The sequence below is a fragment of the Symphalangus syndactylus genome, chromosome 18 (assembly GCF_028878055.3).
Source record: "Symphalangus syndactylus isolate Jambi chromosome 18, NHGRI_mSymSyn1-v2.1_pri, whole genome shotgun sequence".
NCBI classification, from domain to species: Eukaryota; Metazoa; Chordata; class Mammalia; order Primates; family Hylobatidae; genus Symphalangus; species Symphalangus syndactylus.
This window is the reverse complement of record NC_072440.2, coordinates 61,488,564-61,514,060: the sequence shown is the minus strand read 5'-3', so window position 1 is coordinate 61,514,060 and position 25,497 is coordinate 61,488,564. Positions and strand designations below refer to the sequence as shown.

The following is a 25,497-nucleotide window of genomic DNA, read 5'->3' as shown; positions in this document are numbered from 1 at the left end:
AGAAACTCCAGACCCGTCCGAACATCTGAAGGAACAAACTCTGGATATACCATCTTTAAGAACCGTAACGCTCACCGCGAGGGTCCACGGCTTTATTCTTGAAGTCGGCGAGACCAAGAACCCGCCAGTTCCGGACACAGAGTCTTTATGTTGCCCAGGCTCTTTTGGAACTATTTGTTTTTAAGTGATCCTCCTGCCTTGGCTTCGGGAAGTGCTGGTGTTTCAGGTGTGATCTGCTGTGCCTGGACTAACAAATGTTGATTGAAAGCTAAGTATATGCTAGGCTCTAAGGACTACACTAAGTGAAGAGAACACGTGAAAATTCTGGCCTTTATAGGGGCTGTGTTCTGGAGGAGGAGTGGGGGTGGGATTGGGAGTTAAGCTGCAATTTAAATAGGGAGTGAACACAGGCACATTGAGAAGACTTTAGGTGACGATGTGAGCCATGCAGAAGGAAAAGCATTTGAGGCCGAGGGAACAGCATGTGCAACGTTCTTGAGGTGGGAATGTGCTTGGAAGGGTGTATCCTGGAGGTCAGTGTGATTGACAGAGAGGGTAGAAGGGGAGGGTCGCTAGGACAGGTGGTCATGGGGGGGCGCTACAAAGACTTCGAAATGTATTCTGTGAGACGGGTGCTATGTTCGCTGTGTTACAACTGGACGTTGTGGGGTAGTGGGGGAAGCCTTTGAGGGTCCCATGGGACCACTACTCAGCTCCAGTATGTGTACGCGGAAAACAGTTTTAAGTCATCTCCTGGCTTTGGGGTTGCGTTTTCTTTCCCCAGCCTCTCTCCCCTTTAAGGGGAGACTCGAGATTTCATACCGTGAATCCCAAGTGTCTATGGCCACCTCATGGGCTTAAAACAGCAGCTGACAAGGCAGGTGTATGTTTGGGCCCGGACCGAAGTATGGCGATAAGAACACTTGCTTAAATTAAGTCTTGACAAAGCCTCCCCGGCGGGATTGGCTCCTGGCCCTGGGTCAGTGGAGCTGGCCCAGGGCCTCTGAGGGGGCAGGACATGGGGGGTGAGGCCCCACATGGAGTTCCCTCGCATTGTCCCTTTCTGCTAAGGCCCTCTGGGAAGGCTGGCAGCCCCGGGGCTAAGGACAGCCCCTACGACAGCCAGGATTCCCCCTGGAGCCTGAAGCTGAGGGTGATTCTTGGGAAGCGGCTACTGACGTGGCCAGGCCTGGGTTGGAGAGGAAGGCGGGTGGTGGCGGCCAAGACAGCCACCTCACGTCAGGCCTATTTATAACTCGGGCTTTGCTCCTTAGGCATGGAGCCTGTGAGTCACTCAGGGGCCTCGCCAGTGTCTCCCAGGGGGATGGGAGGGGAGGGTTTCTTTCCTTCCCTTCTTTCCCCCATTCCCTCTCCCCTTTTGCCCATCCTCCCAGCTTCTTGTGCCTTTTTAAATTAAATTTAATTTTTTTTGAGACAGTTTCACTCTTGTTACCCAGGCTGGAGTGCAATGGCTCGATCTCGGCTCACCGCAACCTCCGCCTCCCAGGTTCAAGCGATTCTCCTGCCTCAGCCTCTCCAGTAGCTGAGATTACAGGCATGCGCTGGCACGCCCATCTAATTTTGTATTTTTAGTAGAGACGAGGTTTCTCCATGTTGGTCAGTCTGGTCTTGAACTCCTGACCTCAGGTGATTTGCCTGCCTCGGCCTCCCAAAGTGTTAGGGTTACAGGCGTGAGCCAACACGCCCAACCACCTTCCTGTGCCTTTGCGAGCTGGAGATCTGATGCAATTTGAATGTCTGTCCCCTCCAAATCTCATGTTGAAGTGTCATCCCCAGTGTTGGAGGTGGGACCTAGTGGGAGGTGTTTGGGTCATGGGGGCAGATCCCTCCTGAATGGCTTGGTGCCCACCCTGGGTTAATCAGTGAGTCCTTGCTCTGTGTGTTCACGAGAAAGCTGCTTGTTTAAAACGAATCTGGCACTGCCCTCCTCTCTCTCTGTCTCGCTCCCTCTCTCGTCATGTGATGCCAGCTCCCCTTCCCCTTCTGCAGTTATTGGAAGCTCCCTGAGGCCTCAGCAGATGCAGATGCAGGTGCAGGTGCAGTGCTTCTTGTACAGCCTGCAGAACTGTCAGCCAATTAAACTTTTTTCTTTTTTTTTCTTTCCCCCCATGCCCCGTCGCCCAGGCTGGAGTGCAATGGTGCAATCTCAGCTCGCTGCAAGCTCTGCCTCCCGGGTTCACGCCATTCTCTTGCCTCAGCCTCCCGAGTAGCTGGGACTACAGGCGCCCGCCACCATGCCTAGCTAATTTTTTGTATTTTTAGTAGAGATGGAGTTTCACTGTGTTAGCCAGGATGGTCTTGATCTCCTGACCTCGTGATCCACATGCCTCAGCCTCCCAAAGTGCTGGGATTACGGGCATGAGCCACTGCGCCTGGCCAAACTTTTTTCTTTGTGACTTACCCAGCCCTAGATACTCCTTTATAGCAACACAAAACAGGCTAATGCGAAAGCCCACACTGTGGGAAATTTTTTCTTAAGGTAAAGACTTGGCTGTTGGCACTTGGGCATGTTTTTGTGGCCTCCCATTGGGCACGTGACCTCATTAGAGCCGAAATGCTCCTTGGATTTTTGGATCCTGAGATTTCCCTCTTGCAGGGCTTCGTAGGCATGCTGAGGTCTCAGCTAGTGACGTGCTGATAGGCGTGGAATGGCCAGCTCCCAGAATAAAAGCCCTGATTTGTAGCATTTGCCAATTTCTGTGGTGTAAACACTCCCATGGTTGCCGTTAAGTTATGAATTGGGCTTTGCTGAATGCAGAGTTGGAAAGAGATGTTCACAATGGACTCTCAGAAGATGATGAGTGGGGGCTTCAGCACAGCAGCAGGGCCAAGCCAGCTCTTGGGCTCACCAGCTTCTAGGATGTGAAACTGCCTAAGCAGCCTTCACCTTTTTGTCTCAAAAATGTACCATTTCTCTGTATTGGGAACATTCCATGTCCTTCTATTTGAAACTATATATTGTTGGCTGGGTGCAGTGGCTCATGCCTGTAATCCCAGCACTTTGGGAGGCTGAGGCAGGTGGATCACTTTAGGCCAGGAGTTCGAGACCAGCCTGGTCAACACGGCAAAACCCCGTCTCTACTGAAAATACAAAAATTAGCCAGGCCTGGTGGCATGTGCCTGTAATCCCAGCTACTCGGGAGGCTTAGAGAGGAGAATCACTTGAACCCAGGAGTTCAAGAGGCGGAGGTTGCAGTGAGCTGAGATTGTGCCACTGCTCTCCGACCTAGGCAACAGAGCAGGACTCTGTCTCAAAAAAAAAAAAAAAAAAAAAAAGAAAGAAAATATTGTTAACTATAGTCATCATACAGTGCTATAGAACACTAGAACTTACAAAAGCTTAACATACACCTCTTATATGGCATACTATTCTCTAGGTATCAGGCAGGGAATGAAAATGCATGTCCATTCAACACTTCTGCATGAAAATTCATAGCAGTTTTAGTTATAATAGCCACCTTCTAGTCAAGTCACTGAAGGGGCGCCACTTCCAGGCTTACAAGGCCTTGAAGTCCTGGTCAGGCCAGGTGCAGCGGCTCACGCCTGTAATCCCAGCACTTTGGGAGGCCGAGGGTCGGATCACAAGGTCAGGAGTTAGAGACTAGCCTGGCCAACGTGACAAAACGCCATCTCTACAAAAAATTAGCCAGGTGTAGTGGCACGTGCTTGTAGTCCCAGCTACTCAGGAGGCTGAGGCAGGAGAATTGCTTGAACTCAGGAGGTGGAGGTTGCATTGAGCCGAGACTGTGCCGTTGTACTCCAGCCTGGGCAACAGAGCAAGACTCCATCTCAAAAAAAAAAAAAAAAAACCAAAACGAAAAACAAAACTGCTGGTCAGTGGTTGCTCTGGCAGCTGGGATGGAGGGTGGGTGTCTCTCAGGAGGGGTCAGTGAAGCACATTGCTCAGAGGGCCTGGCCAACCAGAGCTAGAAGTGAGAAAAGCCAAAGGCAGAAGAGACACCTTCCTCCACTCAAGACTGCTTCTACTAAGACCTTGGTATGTTTCCTCCCACTTGATTTTTTTTTTTTTTTTTTTTTTTTTTTTTTTGAGACGGAGTCTCGCTGTGTCGCCCAGGCTGGAGTGCAGTGGCGCAGTCTCGGCTCACTGCAAGCTCCGCCTCCCGGGTTCACGCCATTCTCCCGTCTCAGCCTCTCTGAGTAGCTGGGACTACAGGCGCCCGCCACCACGCCCGGCTAATTTTTTGTAGTTTTAGTAGAGACGGGGTTTCACCGTGGTCTCGATCTCCTGACCTCGTGATCCGCCCGCCTCGGCCTCCCAAAGTGCTGGGATTACAAGCGTGAGCCACCGTGCATTTTTTACAGGAAGCCTTTTGTTGTTCATTTTGGACAGCTCTGGCGTGTGCAACATTGTACTCAATCTTACTCACTTTACAAGCTGAGACAAGCACCTTCCAATGATTCTGCAAATGTTTCCCAAACAACTCTCACACACTGCAGGGGTGGGGATGTGGAAAAGGATATAGTCACTTTGGAAAACAGTTGGAAAGTTTCTTTGTTGTTTTGTTTGTTCGTTAGTTTGTTTTTGAGACCAAGTCTCACTCCATTGCCTAGGCTGGAGTGCAGTGGCACCATCTTGGCTTACTGCAACCTCCGCCTCCCGGATTCAAGCAATTCTCCCACCTCAGCATCCCGAATAGCTGGGATTACAGGTGCCTGCCACCACGCCCGGCTAATATTTGTATTTTTAGTAGAGACAGTGTTTTCCCATGTTGGCCAGCCTGGTCTCAGACTCCTGACCTCAGGGGATCCACCCATCTCGGCCTCCCAAAGGGTTGGGATTACAGACGTGAGACACCACGCCTGGCAGGAAAGTTTTTTTTTTTTTTTAAATTAAATGTAAAATTACCATACTACTCAGCAATTTCACTCAGAGGAACCTATGTGACTTTGCAGCGACATTATTCATAGTGCCCATACAGTGGAAACAGTCTAACTGCTCATCACCTGTTGCATGGATTAAGAAGAAAAAAAAAAGCAAAAGCCTGTCTATCCATGCAACAGGAATGCAATTGAGCAACAAAGTAATGAGGGGCTGACACACACAGGAACATGGATGAATGTTAAAAACATGCAAAGTGAAAGGGGCCAGGGTTAAATGACCAAATACTTTATGATTCCGTTATAGCAAATGTCCAAAAAGGGCACATTTATAGAGATTAGATTTGTGATTGCCTGGGGCTGAAAGAGGGAACAACTAGTGACAGTAAATGGGCATGAAGAGAAGAGTTTTTTTGGGGGTGATGAGAATTTTTTTTTTTTTTTTGAGAGAGAGTCTCACTCTGTTGCCCAGGCTGGAGTGCAGTGGCACGATCTCGGCTCACTTCAGGCTCCTCCTCCCGGGTTCACGCCATTCTGCCTCAGCCTCCCGAGTAGCTGGGACTATAGGCACCCGCCGCCACGCCCGGCTAATTTTTTGTATTTTTAGTAGAGACGGGGTTTCACCTTGTTTAGCCAGGATGGTCTCGATCTCCTGACTTCGTGATCCGCCCGCCTGCCTTGGCCTCCCAAAGTACTGGGATTACAGGCGTGAGCCACTGCGCCTGGCTGGGGTGATGAGAATTTCTAAAGTTAGATTGTGGTGACAATTGCACAGCTCTGTAAATTTATTAAAAATCAAGTTGAAAGTTAGAAAGGATTAATGTTATGACATACAAATAATACCCCAATATAGCTGTTTAAAAACAAATACCCAAAGGATTATAAATCATACTACTATAAAGACATATACACATATATGTTTATTGTGGCACTGTTCACAATAGCAAAGACTTGGAACGAACCCAAATGTCCATCAATGATAGACTAGATAATGTGGCACATGTAATACTATGCAGCCATAAAAGAGAATGAGTTCATGTCCTTTGCAGGGACATGGATGAAGCTGGAAACCGTCATTCTTAGTAAACTAACACAGAAACAAAACCAAACACTGCCCGTTCTCACTCAAATAGGAGTTGAACAATGAGAACACATAGACACAGGGAGGGGAACATCACACACTGGGGCCTGTCGAGGGGTGGGGGACTAGGGCAGGGAGAGCATTAGGAGAAATACCTAATGTAGATCATGGGTTGAAGGGTGCAGCAAACCACCATGGCACATGTATACCTATGTAACAAACCTGCATGTTCTACACATATATCCCAGAACTTAAAAGTATAATAAAAATAAAAGTTACAACTTTGGCTGGGAAGTAACAGGTGTAAATAAACAAGGAAATATAGTAATTGTGTGGAGATATGGCAAGTAAAAACAATGCTTGCTAAACACTCTTCGATGGATTCATACTGTTACTGCGAATTGGAGGTCTCTATTTGACATTCTCTAGTTATCGGACATTGTGTCTGCTCTTTCAGTGCTACAGTCAACATGGTGATCAAGTTTTCTGGTTTACGATTACTTCCTCAAACTTGTTTCCCAGAAAAGGGCTTTCTAGGTCAAAAGTTATCAAAATTTTCTAAGGCTCTCAATATGATGACGAATTATTTCTCCAAGCGTGGGACACATTGAGAGCTACAGTTTCCTGCCCTTACCTCATCTTCCAACTATGGAACCAAATATTCCCTCCACAAAGAAAACCCATGATTCATGGTTGTTAGAAGTCAGAATAGTGGTTTCCCGGCTGGGTGTGGTGGCTCACGCCTGTAATCCCAGCACTTTGGGAGGCTGAGGTAGGCAGATCATGAGGTCAGGAGTTCGAGTCCAGCCTGGCCAACATGACGAAAACCCTTCTCTACCAAAAATATAAAAAATTAGCCGGATGTGGTGGCATACACCTGTAATCCCAGCTACTTGGGTGGCTGAGGCAGAATTGCTGGAACCGGGGAGGCGGAGGTTGCAGTGAGCTGAGATTACACCACTGCATTCCAGCCTGGGCAACAGAGCAAGACTCTATCTCAAGAAAAAAAAAAAAAATCACACAAAATCAAAAAAACAATAATATTGGTTTCCCTTGAGGAAATATTGACCAGAAGGGAGCATGAGGGAAATTCTAGGTCTCTGTTTACTTTGAGATGTGATTTACATACAGTAAAATGTCCAATCTTAATTGTACAGCTGGGTGAAGTTTTGCATATGATACGCTTGTGCAATCATCCTTCAGATCAAGATACGAGGCATTTCCTGAGCCCCAGAAGGTTCCCTCATGCTTCTTCCCAACCAAAAGCGAATGGCTCCTCTGACCTTCTTTACCATGGATTAGATTTGCTTGTTCTTGAACTTCTTATAAATAAAATTATAACTTTTAAATCTTGATCAGGGTGCTAGTTATATTGGTGTGTTATTTCTGTAAGAGCCACTGAGCTATACCTTATGATATATTTTTCTGGTCGTATATTATGTCTCAATAAATGTGTGGGGCCAAGAGGAATAATATTTCAGGGCACTGTTCACTCCGTGGCCTGCAGAATCCTGCCTGACCATCCTTCTTGCAAAGGTAGCTGACAGTGTCTGTACCTGACTGTGCCCATTCCCCCATGTGGTCTTGGTTTATGGCGTTGATGGGGGTGGGAGTAGGGCTGTGCCCATGAGCTAACCTGTCTCTCTCTTCTCTCCCCACTGTGTCCCTGTGTGTCAGTTCTGTGTCTATCCGTCTCATGTGCTGCGTGTGTCTGTAAAGCCTCATTCCGTGCTGTCTGGCAGGAAGCTCCATCTCATCTCATCATCTCACGGCCCTGGCACTGCCCCAGCATGGCCATCTCATCACGCCTCGCCCTGTGGGAACAGAAGGAAAGTGACACTCATGTCTGGGGCTGCAGCCATCTGCAGGGACTGACTCGACCCTCGGGAGACAAGTCCAACCTTTCTCACCTTGAGTGGGGAGTCTGACATCCAGCCCTCCTAGTAGCATGTACAATCCCACCTTCAACCTTCTCCCAGCCAGCTCGGTTAGCCTTGGCCTTTCCAACCCAGCTGGACACTGATGGCCACACCCTTGACTCCCCCCAGGGCTGCCTGGTCGTTTCCTGTTCCACAGGTGGTGGGGGGGGGGGGGGGGTGGGGGTGGTAGACCAGCTGTCCCAGCTGGATCCTCATGGCAGCTCTGATGAGCACTGGAGTTTGGGTGGGAGAAGGGGCACATGGGGGACAGAGGCAGGGCTGTCAGCTGCCAGGTTTGTGCCACAGGGGTGGGTTTCTGTGGTCCCTGCCTTCGGGCACCAGAGAGTACTGGCAACGGGTTCTTTTCAGATAGTCCTTTCTCCCCTTTAGTATTTTTCATGATATGCTACGAAGGGCTGCCTCTTTCTAAGATGCCTGTTACCTCCTGCACCCTCACTCCACCTTGTGCATGTGATTTGATGAGTTGGAGGTGGGAGGGTGAGAAGCTGCTTTCTGGCTGCCTCCTGCCTGCCCCTGCCGCTCCCAGCCTGATCTGGGGGTAGCAGCTAAAATGGCATTGGAAGCTGCAGAGGGTGCCTTAAGACTGTCTCTCGGCCAGGCGCGGTGGCTCATACCTGTAATCCCAGCACTTTGGGAGGCCGATGCAGGTGGATCATGAGGTCAGGAGTTTGAGACCAGTCTGGCCAACATAGTGAAACCACGTCTCTACAAAAAATACAAAAAATTAACCGGGTGTAGTGGTGTGTGCCTGTCATCCCAGCTACTCAGGAGGCTGAGGCAGGAGACAGAGGTTGCAGTGAGCCAAGATCGCGCCATTGTACTCCAGCCCGGGCGACAGTGTGAGACTCCGTCTCAAAGAAAAAAAAAAAAAAAGACTGTCTCTCACTTATGAAGTGTCTTTCAGTCCCACTTCAGGAAGGAAAGAAGGGAAATGATGTTGATATGGGCCCCGCAGTGCTGCCCCTGCTTCTCTCTGCCTGGGCAGGGGTCTGCATCCACCAGCTTTATCCCATGGCCTTGTCTCCCGGCCTTTGCTATCTCCTTTGAATTCCTCCCTTATCAGTTGGGCTACACACAGCAAGTCTTGACCACACATGCACAGAGGTTCTTGATAAGGAGGCTATTTTAAACCAGTATGGAGCTCTTCCATATAAAGCACTGGTGACTTTTTTTTCTTCTCATGGGCTGTCACTGATGCAGGCTAAAGACGCACTTCAGTCGGCCACAGCTGGTCTCATGCCTCAGCCTCCAAGTCGCTGTGGCCAACAGAGGGGTCTCAGCTGCACCACAAGTCCAGCCAGTGCTGGCCTAGGCCATATTTCTGGGGGGTAAAATATCAGGGTCCAACCTGCCTGTTCTAGGACCCAGTGTTAGAGAGCCCCTGGCTGGCCAAGTCCTGGTTTAAGGACCATCAGGAAGCCACAGCACTGTGTCAGTTGAGTGGGTTGGAGCCACAAGGTCAGGTCCTTATATAAATCATGGCTATAAGCCTTTCCGTGTCTTACCATGTTCCTGGTGCACAGTAAGTGATTAATTGGTTCGTCTATTATATTAACTATAAGCTGAGGGGAACCAGGAGTGTGTGGATGATTCCCTGTGATCCATCCCTTTCTGGAAACCGGGAAACCTCCTTTCAGAGCAGGTCCTCCTGGAAATGGGCATGTCCCATGGCAAGGAAGGGAACCAGCAGCCTTGACCATGCAAGTGACTGTTCATATCACAAGGAGACTGGATCCAGGCAGAAATCACATTGACCCGCATAATTCCTGGCTGCCCCTGTGTTCCATTTTCATGCGCTGTTTCAGGGACCCCCCTGAGTCCTGCTGGGCCTCACCTGCTTGGCTGTGGCTTCTCATACATGGGCTTGGTTGTGTATGTCCTCCTCTGCCCCCTCCCAGGCTCCATCACAAACTTTTTGAAGGGCACCTTGCTCCTGCTGGTTGACTCACTGAGCTCTCTCCTTCCTTGCTTCTGCAAAACAGATTCGGGAAGAGGACAAGAGCCCTCCACCATCCTCGCCCCCTCCCCTTTTCTCTGTCATCCCAGGGGGCTTCATTAAGCAACTGGTCCGGGAGACTGAAAAAGAGGCCAAGGAAGCGAGACAGAGGAAACAGTCAGCTCTCGCCTCTCCGGAACGAGAGGTAAGCGGTTCCTAAGAAGGAGGACCAGATGCGTCTCCATACCCATCATTCTGTCTTGTAAGCTTCCTCTGAGTCATTTGTCCATTTGTCATCCTACCTTTGCTCCTGCTATCCTGGCTTTGAGGAATGTCCTTTATTCAACTTGATCTATTGAGCTCTTATGTACCCTTCAAAACCCAGCTCAAATAGCACATCTCTGGAAAATTCTTCCATTGCCTTCCTTCCTCTGAATCCAGCTGCACCTTCTATGCCTGTCTTAACTGGTTGGTTGGCATAGTACTTATTTGATTATATGACTTATTTGATTAGGAATTCCTTAAGAGCAACAATGATTTCTCTCATTCAATTCTGTATCTTGAGCAGCCCTCATAGTACTTGGCCAGTAGTGAGTGCTTAACAGTTTGTTTAGTGAATGAATAAATGATATTCATTGATGCATGGTTGGTGGGGATTACTTGACCACCATTTTTATAGAAAAGGAAACCTAGATACTGGCTAAGATGTATAGTTGGTTAACTTTAAGCAGAAAGCTATTGAGTTGGTACTAACTGGTGTAGCTGCATTGATTGTTAAAATATTGAATCCTTCATACCAGGTGGTAAATGGTTGTAACCCGTGGCCCCCCAAGTGCCCTCCAGTTGCCATGTTTACCCAGGTCCCTCTCCTGAGTCCCTTGGAATGGCTACAGTCCAATAATTACAGGGTTAATGCTTGGCACAGGTAGGAACCTCCGTACCTTCCTCCATCTGGTGTCCCTCCTGATTGGTCGATGTCCACTAAAAATCCTTAGCTATTCTGAATAGCGCTGCTGGATTGAAGCGATAGTTGAATACAATGAAGCCCTTACACTTTAAGGATTTGTAAACTTGTTGCTGGTGGTGGCCACTGCAATTTCTCTCGTCCTCTTTAGCCATGGAACCTGGGCAGGATGACAAGGTGGACCATGAGGGAGGCAGGCTTGGAGTGCAATGCATCTTGGGAGTATCCCTGTGTTAGGTAGAAAGGGCATCTCTTTGTGTCTGCAGCGCCCCCTTCAGACAAGGTGAATGCTGCAATGCTTGGGCTGAGAGGTCTGGTGGCCTCAGGGCCTGGTGTTGGCTTGAGTCCAGTGACCTATCCTGGCTCTTCCCTCCCTTCCCTTCAGCTTTGGTTTGCCCAGCTAGTCCCACATGTGCCTGCACCTGTCCGATGAACGACTTTGATGCATTAGAGAGGTCCTCCAGCAACTGAACAGCCGCAGCTGCTGAAATACCTCGGCCAAGTCTTTGTTGGGGTGGTTGACAGGGAGGACAGGCTCTGTTCCCACTCTTGCCTGACCTAAGGCATAAGTGGGGGCCAAAGTTGACCCCAGCAGGCTGTTGTTAGGTTATGATGAAATGTTACTGTGTGCTGTTTATCACCAGACAATGCTTCTTTGCTGCTCATGGGCTTATTTAGTACCCCGTGCAGCAATGCAGGTGGATGGGATTCTACCCATTTATCACAGGTGGAGACTGAGGCCAAAAGAGGTCAAGTGATTTTCCCAAGGTCATAAGACCAGATAGAGGCAGAGCAAGGGGGAGAGCCTGTGTGTTCTCTGCTCTCACAAGATTCCTGGAAAAGGACCAGTCTGGTGAGTGAGGTGGCCGGGGTGGTGCCACACAGACCTGGGGGGAAAGAGTTCCATGAGATTGACACCAGCAGTGCTGGTGTCACTGTGAGCAAGTAAAGAGGCAGAGCTAAGCCATGGATGGGGACCAACTGTCACTGCTGTGCCTGGATGGAGACTCAGAGCCAAGATGCAGTATGGCTCTGAGCCTCAGCCCACAGCAGGTGGCTGGATCATGGGCCAAGATATTCCTGGGGCTGGAGCAAGGGAGCCTCAGGACATGTTTCCACAAGGCAGCAAGCTCTGGCTGGTTCCTGCCAATTTAATTTTCTTGTTCCAGTCAATAAATAACTCCGTACTCTCTTGTCTTGTCCCGGCACAACTGTTTCATTTGATCCTCATCTGATCCTTGCAAGAAGCCATTAGAAACCATCCCATTTTGCAGGAATAGAAAACAAGGCTTGGGGAAGTGACCTGGTTCTCCTAGGGCTACCCAGCCCTTGAGGAACAGGGAGAGGCTGGAATAACACCGGAGTGGAAAGTAACCCGTATTGAATGTCAAGGAGACCTAGATTCTAGCTCTGGCCCTGCCACTTTTTGTGGTCCTGGCTAAACCCCTTCCCCTTTCTTGGCCTCAGTTTACTCATCTGTAAAAATGTGCTATTAGTTTCCTATTAGCCTCAGTGATTCTAGAGGTGCTGTTTCCTCTATACGCTAAGAAGGGTGGCAGGGTGGGGGGACCAAAGACTTTGATGACTTTGAAGATCCAAAGGAAGAGAATCCATGGGCATATGAGGGTGGGGTGGGAGGAGGCTGGCACTGGCTATCTTATTTGGCCCACCCCATGTTACTGTCTCGTCTGTGGTGGTTGGTTAAAAATAAGGCACTGACTCACTTTTGAATATGGTGTAGACAGTGGTGAGATTGGCCAAGTGCAGTCAATCCCCCTTCCAAGGCTATGTCCTGCCTTCCCCCAGAAGGTCAGGAGGAGCTACTCAGCCATGGGCCCCAGAGCCGTGATGCTGAGCACCAGCTGCACCTCGTAATCACCCGGGCAGTCACAACCCAGACAGACTCAATCAGAGTCTCTGGGAATAAGGCCAAGGAGTTAAGGTTTTTAAAAGTGCCCCAGGAGATTCCAGAAAGCCCTAGAGAGAAAAGGAAGGGCATCTAATATGCAGCAGTTCAAGGCACTGGCTTTGGAGTCAGAGAGAACTGGCTTTACATTTCACGTTTGTAGCTGGGTCACCTTACATCTTTACGTCTACTTCTTTTCTTGTAGAATGGGGAGAAGTTCAGAATCTACTCCAGTTGTTCCTTAGGAGGATTAAATAGGAAATTGCATGATGGTGATATAGGGCTCATTGCAAGGAAGATATAAATGATAGATATTATTATTATTGTGATTATTACAAAGATGAAAACAGAGACTTTGCTGTGGCATTGGTCACTTAAAACAGGAGAGAGACACAAAAGCCAGAATGGAACGCAGAAGGTGGCCACGCTGTGATTGGTGTACTAGCATAGTGTTCTGGAACTTTGTGCAAGCTTGGGACAATTTCTGATTGAGGTCTTCAGGCAAAGATTTGTAGAGAGGAGATAGAAGAGATATTTGAGCTGGGTATAGAAGATGAGTAGACCATGAACAAGTGAAGAGGGGAAAGGGCACGCCGGGCAGCAAGCTCAGCATGGGCAACAGCCTGGAAGCAGGGAAGGGTCAGGTGGGAGAAGGTGACCAGTACAGTTCATGCATAGGAACAAGTAGGGACAATATGGTCAGATTGGAGGCTGGGGTTCCTTGTTGAGGAATTTGAAAGACCAATGGTGGTGCCAAATGATTTTCCTTTAGGCTGTGGGCAGCCACCCAAATCTTTTGATCTGGTATAAAATGGCTGACAGCAAATCGAAGGGACAGCAGTTCACAGGCTGTGGCAATGGCCCAAGTGAGGGATAGCGGACATAGGTTTGGAAAAAGAGACACAGATGTGAAGCTTGGCAGGGTGGAATCAACATGCCCCTGGGACTTGTTTGAATGCAAGAGGAGGGGGAGAATCCCAGATTCCCAGGCATGGGTGTCTCTGAGGCTGTGCTAGCATTGTCCTGGATGGAAGAACCCAGGCTAGGGCTGGTGGTGAAGCGAGACATCAGGGTGGAACTTGCTTATGAGGTTGAGGTCTTTTTCTGCAGAGATGGAGGCACAGCTGGACCTGTGAGCTCTTCAGGCCACAGCCAGGCTGGTTTGAGGATGAAGCCCTGTGCAAGGCTAAAATCACAAGGCAGTAAAAAGGACTGGGAGAGGAGCAGGCAGTGGAAACTGCTTGGGTGTTATGCAGTCACAAATGTCTAGGTCAGCTAAGAGTGGGGGACCCCAGGGGCAGAAACCAGGACCCTCAGCTGGTATGGGAGGTGTGATATGGGGACCAGGGCAGTGGAAGTAGCAGCAGCTCAGTTTGTTCCTCTCTCTATGATCTCCAAAGTGCATTTCTACATCTCATCCTACAAAAGATCTGGATGGTCAGGTGGTATCTGCCTGTACTGGAGAAATCCGAAGCCCAGAGAGAAGAGATGGTAGCCCAGATAGACATAGAAGGAAGCCTAGCTGGAGAGTGTTAGAGCCAAGATGAGAACAGGTCATCTAGTGACAGGCCCTGAGTCCTTTCCCGGACCCCCTACTGGCCTAGGAAGAATCTAGGCAGAAATAACAACAGTAGTAGCAGCAGCTTCTGTTGTTGAGGACACACTATGTGCTGGGCTCAGTTTCTGCATATTATCACACATTCTCACACCTACCCTGCAAGGTAGGCTTTTATCATCCTCATTTTATTGATTAAAAAACAGACTCAGAGAGGAGAAGTCATTTTGCTAAGGTCACACAGCTATAGAGTGTCAGAGTCAGGAGTTGAACTTGGTTCTGTTGGGCTCCAAAGTCCACTCCTTCCCCTCCATCACTTAACTTTGAGGGGCTGGGCCAAGGTCAAGGGTGCTAGGCTTGGCCATGCTTGTTGGATTTGGAGGTGCTCGAGCATCTGTGGAAGGATGAATGGAGAAGTGAACAACGAAATGAATGAATGAACGCGTGAGTGAATGACAAAGCTGTCAGGTCAGCAAGCAGCTATGTAGGCATGGTTGTGTTCTCTCTCCTAGACCCCAGAAATTTCCATCAGCCAACCCAACAGCAAGTCCAGCAGTGGCATCAGATCTGGAAGCCAGCAGATCTCTCAGGACAACCAGTCAAGCTCTCCTGGGAGCTCAGACATTCTGGGCAAGGAGAGCGAGGGGTCCAGCAGCCCCGACCCTGAGCGGATGACCAGCATCAATGGTGAGAAGGCCCAGGAGCTGGGCTCCAGTGTGACACCAGCCAAAAAGACTCTCCCCTTCAAGAGGGGCGTGAGGAGGGGTGATGTGTTGTTGATGGTGGCCAAGCTGGACCCGGACTCAGCCAAGCCAGAGAGGACTCATCCCCATGACACCCCCCCTTGCAAGACCCCTCCCCCAGCCACAGATACTGGAAAGGAAAAGAAAGGGGAGACCTCTAGGACTCCTTGTAGCCCCCAGGCCAGCACCGAGATCTTGGCTCCAAAAGCTGAGAAGACCCGGACTGGGGGTCTTAGGGACACAGGCCAAGGAACTGTGGCACTGAAAAAAGGCGAGAAGGGTCAAAGCATAGTGGGGAAGGGGAGTGGGACCCCCAAGACCACAGAGCTGAAAGAGGCTGAGCCCCAGGGCAAAGACAGGCAGGGGACCAGGCCCCAAGCCCAAGGGCCCGGCGAGGGGGTGCGACCGGGGAAAGCAGAGAAGGAGGGAGCAGAGCCCACAAACATGGTGGAAAAGGGGAATGTCTCTAAGGACGTAGGGAGTGAAGGGAAGCACGTAGGGCCCCAAATCCCTGGGAGAAAGTGGGGAGGTTTCCTGGGAAGAAGGAGTAAGTGGGACGGTCCCCAGAATAAGAAGGACAAAGAAGGAGTGCTCTTAAGTAAGGCAGAGAAGACAGCTGAGCCTCAGACCCGGATGGAGAAGACAAGCCAAGTGCATGGCAAGTTGGGGGATGATATGAGAATGGGGGAGAAAGCAAGTGAGCTTCAGAGCACGACTGGGAAGGCAGGTGAGTCCTGGGATAAGAAGGAACAGATGGGGCAACGCCAGGGTAAGTCTGGGAACGCAGGTGAAGCTCAGAGTCAGACAGAGAAGGGCTGTGAAGCCCCAAAGGAGGTGAGCACAATGGTGGAGTCGCCAACAGCTCCTGGGAAGGGAGGCTGGCCGGGAAGCCATGGGCAGGAAGCAGAGGAGCCCTGCTCAAGAGCAGGTGATGGGGCTGGTGCCCTGGAGACAGAGCTGGAAGGACCCAGCCAGCCTGCTCTGGAGAAGGATGCAGAAAGGCCTCGAATCCAGAAGGAGAACCAAGATGGGCTGGCCACCCAGGAGGATGGCAAAGGAGGCCAGAGCAGAGACTCAGACCAGGTGAGGGGGCTGCAGCCCTGGGAGCGGGGAGGGGCAGACAGGGCCCTCCAGAGATGCAGAGATTGCAAAGATCTGCCCCAGGGATGGACAAGGGGCGGACAGGGGGTGGGCAGGGAATTAGAGAGGGGTGGCTGGAACTGCGAGGCACCCAGAGGAGGGGACGAGCACTTCCTCCATGAGCAGAAGTCTTGAAATTTCCATTGCACCTGCCCTGGGGTGGGAATTCCCCACAGAGTGAGGGAAGGTCCCCAAAATGTGAGGTGTCTCCTCATGGCTGACATGGTAGAGCTTGCTTATGATGTCACATGCCAGCTTTCAAATGGGATGGCGTAACGAGTAGATTGTTAAAAATGCAGATTTCTGGGGCCAGCCATGGAGTCTCTCATTACAAAAGCCAGGAGTGGGGCCCAGGAATCTGCATTTATTTAATTTTTTTTTTTTTTTTTTGAGACGGAGTCTTGCTCTGTCACCCAGGCTAGATGGTGCAGTGGTGTGATCTCGGCTCCGCCTCTCAGGTCTCCACAACGGGAATCGGCATTTAAATAAGCACACTCCCTCTCCTGTTCTCCCCCAGGAGATTCTGATTTAGATGGCTCAAGAGCACACTGTGAGAAACCCCTGTGTAGGGTAGAAGATGGGCAGTGGTGCCATTTGCTGGTTTAATTTACGTGATGTTGGTTCTCAGGCTCCTGAGGACAGATGGTATGAGGCAGAGAAAGTCTGGCTGGCTCAGAAGGACGGATTTATTCTTGGTAAGTAGGGGTGTTAGCACCTTTGGAGGGTCTGAGTCTTCTCCTATGCCCCCTACTGCTGCCAGCCATATGTTCCAGGTCCTGATTACACTTTGGTGGTCAGGAGGGGAGAGGAGCAGTGGAGGCTGTCTTTCAAAGGCATTTGTGTCTGATAATGAGTTATTTACCTATTGTAACTCACTAATGCAACAAGCATGCTTTCTTCCTATGGCGTTCTTCGAGGACGCCAGAGTCTGGTACAAGTGGGCCAATAGATTTGATCTCATGAGCCTACTTTTGTCGATTGGTTGTGGCTGATCACTGCACTCTACTGAGAAATGATTCTGAGTCTCAGTTTGAACATGGCTGGCAAGAGTGGTTGATTAGTGATGTCTGCCATGGACACTGGAGGGGGAAATGGCAGCTTGTATGCCATCATCTGCCATTCCAGGTCTATGTGTGAGATAGGTCAGTGTGCCCAGCTGTCTGGGTGCCCTCTCTGTGCCTGGCACTGTGACAGCTGGTAAAAGCCTAAGGTGAGTCAGACTTAGCCTGACCTTAAAGGATTTGGGGTCACAACTCAGAAAGCTCCAAGCGAATAGACCCCAAGTGGAGAAGGTGTAGCGTCTTTCTGACCTGTCCCAAGCCTTCTCCCAAGCTTGCTGGCCCAGCTTAGAGCCTCTCTTATCTCCTGCCCTTGCCTCTTTCCTCTCTTTCCCTCCCGTCTCCTCCCCTTTCCCCTTCTCTCTCTGGGATATCCAACCAGCTACGGTGCTAAAGCCAGATGAGGGAACAGCAGACCTGCCGACAGGAAGGGTGAGACTTTGCATTGATGCTGACAAAACCATCACTGAGGTGGATGAGGGGCATGTCCATCGGGTGAGTCCCCTGTCCTGCTGCCCCCCATTATGAGTCCCCTGTCCCACTTCACCCCAGCTCCATACCCTCCTTCCCCAGCCCTGCAAGAAGTTTCCTTGTTCCTGACTACCAATACCATTTTGGCTTGATGCCCTGGAGGGAGTTATGGTGAAGAACCCCACTGAACTCATTGCTCTACTGGAGGGATACTGTTAGGGGGTCATTCACCCTTTCCTGTGGTTTCCCTTAATGAGGACACATCAGAGGACATGTTTGTCAGGTCTTGGCCCTGGGAGTTCTTCTGATGGACCCAAGAAAATGACTGCTTTTAATTTTGTAGATATTGGATATTGCAAATCATACTACAGAGCATGTTTCTGTTTTCAGTCTGGACGCCAGGGAACTCAGAGCCAAATTTGCTGCTTGCCATTAACCATAGCATAGGTTCCAATGGCCTATATTTTGGCATCAAACTTTCTTTCAGCTTTGCTCTTTAAATTGTTTTGAATACATTTTTGTTGTGCACCATAAATCCTTTTGAGGACAAGTCACAGTATAATGATAGAAAAAAAATGTTCTGTGATGCCCTTTCCCCCCGCCCCTCACAGCCTGCTATCTTAGGAGTTTTCCTTGCTCCTCTGCATTCCTTTCTGTCCCTCCTCTGCCCACCTCAGGCTTCCTCTCCCACGTTGGGCATTTGCAGAGGCTCAGTGGCCTTGCAAGAAAGGCTGATCCATGAGAGGGCCCAAGCTTGGCCCAAACCCGAGACTACTAGGTTCAGAAAACTCCCTGAAGCTGGAGAGGATGATAGGATGCCTCTTGGAATAGATGTTTTAAGAAGCAGCTTCACATACCCCTTGCTTCTAAGGGTCTGGGTGGTTTCCTAGGAATCAATGCATGTTGGGCTATGAGACCAGTGAGGTGGTCTGGCCATTGGCCTCCACTCCTGGGTATCACGGAGCACATTGAGAGCTTCCCCGTAAGACCCAGAAGAGGAGGAAATGGCATGGATGCTCGCACACACTGGAGCATCACCTGTCTTTTTGTGGTGTTTGAGATCCAGAAAGTGCTTTGAATTTTGTCAAGTCGGACTTGGGAGCATCTCCCCTCATGGTGGACAGAATGCAGGACAGCAGCGAAGAGGGGGTGCCTCATAGGTTACACAGAGGGCAAGGAGAAGGGATGGCCCTATTTTATTTGTAGGGCTTCATCACTTTCCATCCAGAGTCCCTGTGCTCTGTTCTGGTCTTTGGCACATAGCTCTCAAGAGGAGGGCTTAGTGTGTGTTTGGTTGCGGGGGGTGGGGGGGGGGGCAGGGGGCCAGGAAGCCAGAGGAGACTGTATGTGATGGTTTCACAGGCCAACCCCCCTGAGCTGGACCAGGTCGAGGACCTGGCCTCTCTCATCAGTGTCAACGAATCCAGTGTCCTGAACACGCTTCTGCAGCGCTACAGGGCTCAGCTGCCGCACACCTGCTCGGGGCCTGATCTGATCGTCCTCCAGCCCTGGGGGCCCTCAGTGCCTTCTGCAGGGAAGGTGAGGTGGGACCATGGTGGGCAGGGCTGGGGAGCTGAGGGCAGGAGGGTCTGGGGGGAATCCCTCTGCATCTGAGGTGACAGTAGAACCATCAGAGCCCCCAGTCGACCTGTCTGCAAGCAGCATCCGTCTCGCGGCATTGTGGGCATCCTGTGGCGTGGATCATGAGATTCCCCCATTCCCTGGGGGGAAAGATCAGTCACCATTAGGACAGAAACAGCAGCATTAAATATCACAAGAATAACGAAAGAAAATACTGAATGAGTATGAACTCTACCAGACGCTGCTTCATGCACCTTCATGTATTAACTCAGTTCATTCTCACGTATCCACCTGAAAACACAGGTACTGTGATTAGCCCATTTTACAAATGAGAAGAGCTGACTGGGCCAGGCACAGGCTAAACTCTCAGGTCTAGCAAGCAGAGGAGCTGGGAGAAAACCCAGGGTACTGGGCTCCTGTGTGCTCTTCATCCCATGCTGAACTCTCAGGAGTCCTGAGCACCCACATCAATGGGGAAACAGAAGCTTCAGCTGTGCTTTAGTTTTTTTCTCGCAAGTGTAGAAACGGCCAATTTTCGTTGAGATGGACAAGAGCAAAGGAAATCTCTAAGCGCCACCTTGTGGACTCACGAGGTACCTCAGCTGAGTCATTGAAGTGTGCCCCCTTCTTTCATTCAATCCATAGTGATTGAGCTATTGATTGAGGGTCTCCTACCGGGCCAGGAACAAAGAACGGCAGGGAAGATGCTGGGCGAGCAAGCCTGCCCTTGTGGAATTGCTGTTCTAGGAAGAAAAGACAGACCATCAACAATAAAGATAAGAGTGGCCCGAGCAGATGAGTGGAGGAAGAGGTGGGAGAGGTTGGGAAAAGCCGGGACAGAACTGTGTCAGTTAGTTCTCAGGATGATGATTCTGGCTTTTACTCTGGGATGGCAGCTACCGTGGATATTTATTTATTTATTTATTTTTGAGACGGAGTCTCGCTCCGTTGCCCAGGCTGGAGTGCAGTGGCGCCATCTCGGCTCACTGCAAACTCCGCCTCCTGGGTTCACGCCATTCTCCAGCCTCAGCCTCCCGAGTAGCTGGGACTACAGGCGCCCGCCACCACGCCTGGCTAATTTTTTTGTGTTTTTAGTAGAGACGGGGTTTCACCGTGTTAGCCAGGATGGTCTCGATCTCCTGACCTCGTGATCCACCAGCCTTGGCCTCCCAAAGTGCTGGGATTACAGGTGTGAGCCACTGCGCCCGGCTGATTTTTATTTATTTTTTATGAACTGGGCCGCTTCCCGAGCCAGAGTAGGCTTAGAGAGAGTCCCTACTGGGGTTTTTAGCAGAGCAATGACATGCTGTGACTTAGGTTGTAAAAGGTTGCCTTTGGCTGCCGGGTGGAGGACAGATGGGAAGAGGCTCAATGGAGGCAGGGAGGCCTGTCGGAGGTGAGACATCTTACCTGTGTGCTGTTCTGGGGACTCACTGGGAAGTCAGAAGCCCCTAGGACACCTGGTGTCTAGGAAAGATCTTGATACCTCTTCTGGTTTCCATGTTATCCTCTGCTAATTGGGGATGAAAAGCCATATCTTGCCCTTTGGGGCCCTGTGGGCCAAACCCATCGCTAGTCCCTCAGCAATGCTAAGTCCATTAAAGGGGATACAGTGGGCCTGTACCCCTCTCTCCAAGATTTTCTCCTCCAGAGTGACCCACACCACCCCTTCAGTCACTCCCAGGGGCTCTCCCACCACAGCTGTCCATGGTCAAGGGCCTGGGAGGACCTCAGAAGCTTTGGGTGGGCCAGAGCTTGGCATGTGCCCTCTGCCGTCCTTGTGGTGAGTGCCTAGGCTTCTGTTACTGCAGCCCAAGGCCTCTGAGCTGTCCAGATTGCCAAGTGACTCCTCTGGCTCCCTGGAAATCCCTGGAAGGGACATTTTTATAGGCCCAGATAGCAAGCAGGTCCTCATTGGCCATCCTGGACTGAGGCATCAGAACTTAGGCAAAAGCACCAAAAGGTGCAGGCATTGGTACGCACTCTGAAGGTAGATCCCCCTACTTCCCTTCCTAACCCTGGGGTGGGGTGCGGCACTGGTCCCCACCCTTCCCTCAAGTCTTCCAGCCTCCCACACTCAAATCCACAGCCACCTCCTGTCCTTGGGCGGGATCAACCTCTGATTCCCCAAATGGCCACCAGGTGGGAGCACAGGCCTGCGGTGAGGCTGAGACCACCTCGAGGATGGGCTGGGTGGGGTCTGGGCCACACCTGGGGCGTCTCTCACTGCGGGGCTAGCCCCACCAGGCAGCTGGGGTCTGGGTGTGTGCCTGGGGACATGCAGGTCTAGGTGAATAAGAGCGTGAGTTTGAGCATGGGTGTGACTGCATGGGTAGAGGTGGATCCCATCTCTGCATGCAGAGCCTGCCCCAACTGTTGCGTGCATGTGCCTACAAGCACACTTGTGTGCATGCATGCAAGGGCACATGTACACAGATGCAAAGGCATGTGTGCATGCATGCATATATGAGTGACTTCAAGAACCTGGATGTGCAGAATTCTTCCTTCTCCCTCTAGGCAGTAGGCCTGAGTGGGCTGATGGACAGGACTGACCGTTCCTTGAACTTTAGTTTTTCCAGACTGGGGGATGGCTCTAGGACTTCTCGAGACCCCAGGACCCTCTGACTGCCTTAAACCGTAAGGCTGTGTCCGGCCAGTGTGGGGGCATATCCCCCCTTTGCCTGCATTAGGTGCCTGCTGAGCCCTACATCTGGCATCGGGATAGGGACTATGACTGTTCCTCAAGGGCTTGGAGCAGGAAAAGCCAACAGTGGATTGGAGACAGCCCCAGCTCCAAGCTAGTCATCCAGGCGAGGGCCATCACACCAGGGTTTGTGCCCCTAGTTTGGCCAAAGGACTGCGCTAGGGAGGGCAGATGGGGCCTTGCCGGACCCAGTGGGCACCCTCAGCATCTTGGGCTTTGGACATCCTCCTGCAGCAGGGCCCATTCCTCTGTTCCTTTTGGTGCCCTCCTGCTGACCTCACAGTAACCACCTGCCCTCTTCCCTCGCTGCCAAATCCAATGTCAAGTCTCTGGTCTCCTCTTACTGAACTCAGCAGCATTTGCCTCCCTCTTCCTGGAAACACACCCTTCCTCGGCTCTAAGACTCCGCTTTCCTGGTTTTCATTCCAACCCATTGGCCGCCCAGTCAGTCTTCCTTGTGGTCTCCCTGACCTGTCCCTGTCAGGGTTCTCTGTCCCCACACTCTTCCTCGGTGATCTCATCCAGGCTTGTGGCTTTCAGATGCCTCCCGTTCACTATAATTGAATTAATTTCTTTCGCCGATCATCTCTGTCTTCCCACCAGAAGGCAAGCTCCACCAAGCAGGAACTTAAAAAAAAAAAACAGGCTTATTGAGGTATAGTTTATATTATAGTCCAATTCACCTTTTTCGTGTACAGTTCTGTGCGTTTTTCACAAAGGTGTATAGTTGTGTAACTGCTTCGACAATCAATTACACAACAGTTCCCGTCACCCCCAAAAGTTCTCTGGGCCCCTCTTTGGTCAACTCAGCCCCAAATTCTACCCCTGGTAGCCACTGATCTGTTTTTTTTGTCCCTATAGTTTTGCCTTAAAAAAAAAAACCCCACATAAATGGCATTGTACGGTATGTAACCTTTTGAATTGGCCTCTTCCAGGTAGCACAATGCATTGGAGATTCACCCATGCGGTTTTATTTATCCACAGTTTGTTCCTTTATTTTATTCCATTGATGCACTAGTGTGCTTATTTGTTCATAGGGTGACCTCTTGTCCTGGTTTTCCTGGAACTAAAACATTTTCTGGGACATGAGACTTTCAATGCTAAAACCAGGATAGTAATTTGGGAGGCCGAGGCTGGCGGATCACTTGAGGTCAGGAGTTTGAGACAAGCCTGGCTAACATGGTGAAACCCCATTTCTACTAAAAATACAAAAATTAGCCAGGCATGGTGGTGCATACCTTAATCCCAGCTACTCAGGAGGCTGAGGCAGGAGATTCGCTTGAACCTGGGAGATAGAGGTTGCAGTGAGCCGAGATCGTGCCATTGCACTCCAGCCTGGGCAACAAGAGCAAAACTCTGTCTCAAAACAAAAAAAACAAAAACAAAACAAAACAAAAAACAACCAGGATGGGTGATTATCGTAGTTCACTAGTTGAAGGACATTTGTGTTGTTTTTAGTTTTTGGTGATTTTGAATATATAGTCAATATAACCAATGACATAGAGGGGTTTTTTGTGAACATACATTTTGATTTCTTTAGGATAAACACCTAGAGAGGGGTTGTGGGGTTGTGGAGAGGGGTAATGAGTGTACATCTCACTGTAGAAGAAATTGCCAGGCTGTTTTCCATAGAGGCTGTATCATTCAGCATTCCCATCAGCCTTGTATGAGAATTCCAGTTGCTCCTTATCTTCACCAAAACTTGGTAGTGACTGTTAAATGTTTTTTCAGCCATCGTAATAGGTATTTAATGGTATCTCTTTGCGATTGGCTGGAATTTCCTTTATCCATTTTGTGTCATGCTGTGCTCGAGTGCCTGCTGCATAGTAGACACTCAATGGATTATTTTACTGAATGAAGTATGAATGAATGGATGAAGCAGATACGGTTTCAGTTACCACCTAAATCTGTTATGGCAAATATGTAGCACACATACCACTAACTCCCCCATGTGCCATTCCCTGTGTCCATGGCAGACATCACTAATTGTGATGGATAATTATGCCATCGATTCAGCTGCCTCGCTTCAGGCAGATACTATTCGATGCTTTGAGTAACCAGTGAGATGAATCTCATGGACGAATGCAGCTCTCATTCAAGCCTCTAACTAACTAAAAAGGAGACCTAGGTTCCGAAAACAGGCATGGGTTGTCCAAGGACTCACAGGGAGCCAGGGGCAGGACTAGACACACAGGCTCAGCTCCTCCCAGTCGAGTAGGAAGGGAGTCAGGGATGCAGATCTGGAGGCAGGGACACAGATCTGGACCCTAGGCCTGGGGCGGGGCGCTGTCTTAGAATGCTCCCTAGGCAGTGGCTGGATGGGACGGCTGATACCTGTGATCTTCCTGCAGGTGCCCAAGGGCCGCCGGGATGGCCTGCCTGCCCACATTGGCTCCATGGCACAGCGGGCATACTGGGCGCTGCTGAACCAGCGGAGAGACCAGAGCATTGTGGCCCTGGGCCGGAGTGGCTCTGGGAAGACCACCTGCTGTGAGCAGGTCCTGGAACACCTCGTGGGGATGGCAGGCAGTGTGGATGGCAGGGTCTCAGGTATGGTGGTCTCTAGGTGACATGTAGAGTTGGGGTCAGCACGGGGAGAGTTGGAAGGGGATGCTGAGCTGCTTTTTTATATTCATTCAGCTAGCATTCACTGAGCACCAGATATGTGCAGACCCCATGCTTGCTACTGGGCAGGGCTATCCCTAGGTCATTGGGATGCATTTGTTGAAATCAGAGTAAGGTACTCCTTCCTCAAGACATTGACGGCCGTTTGCAGAACAGTCATCATACATGGACATTGTTAGAACCGGATACTTGACTGCCATCTGCTGGGAAATCATCCTAATAGACGTACACAAATCTAGGAGAGTGTGATGTGAATGATGCACCCCTGGGATGTGGTGTCTTTGGGCAGTGCACAACCTGCTGAACTGAGCAGAGGACTCAAAAAGTGAAGATTCAAGGGCAGAGTCTACACTCATGAGAAGCTAATAGTCAGGAAATTGATCTGTACCTACGTTCAAAACTTGAATGTTCTTCAAAAAATGCTGTCAGAGCAGGCTAGGGAAGAAACTCAGGGAGCGCAGAGGAGGGCTGCAGGAGGGCCTTTTTCGGGATGTGATATTTGACCTGAGCCTTAAAAAAGTGCCAATTAATAATAACAACTACAATATTAATAACGATCGGAGTAAATGCTTGCTGAAGCCTAATGTACCAGGCCCTATTCCAAGGATACTAACTTTATTATTATTATTATTATTGAGACAGGCTCTCACTCTGTCACCCAGGCTGGAGTGCAGTGGTGTGATCCCAGCTCACTGCAGCCTTGACCTCCTAGGCTCAGGCGATCCTCCCACCTCAGCCTCCTGCGTAGCTGGGACTACGGGTACTCACCACCACCCTTGGCTATTTTATTTTATTTTTTTTGTATTTTTTTTTGTAGAGATGGGGCTTCACCATGTTGTCCAGGCTGGTTTAGAACTCCTGGGCTCAAGTGATCCACCCACCTTGGCCTTCGAAAGTGCTGGGATTACAGGTGTGAGTCACTGTGCCCGGCCT

General features: G+C 50.2%; 1 protein-coding gene across 1 annotated transcript in view; it reads left to right on the top strand.

Annotated features, from left to right (window-relative positions):
* Positions 1–25,497, top strand: part of MYO18B (myosin XVIIIB) — a 297,959-nt gene that overhangs the window by 11,303 nt on the left and 261,159 nt on the right. The window contains exons 2-8 of the mRNA XM_063623416.1: positions 7,619–7,785; positions 9,864–10,022; positions 14,755–16,068; positions 16,754–16,820; positions 17,566–17,678; positions 19,017–19,193; positions 24,291–24,489. Of these exons, the coding sequence (XP_063479486.1) occupies positions 7,732–7,785; positions 9,864–10,022; positions 14,755–16,068; positions 16,754–16,820; positions 17,566–17,678; positions 19,017–19,193; positions 24,291–24,489 (2,083 nt within the window). The 5' untranslated portion in view covers positions 7,619–7,731. The remainder of the gene's footprint in view (positions 1–7,618; positions 7,786–9,863; positions 10,023–14,754; positions 16,069–16,753; positions 16,821–17,565; positions 17,679–19,016; positions 19,194–24,290; positions 24,490–25,497) is intronic.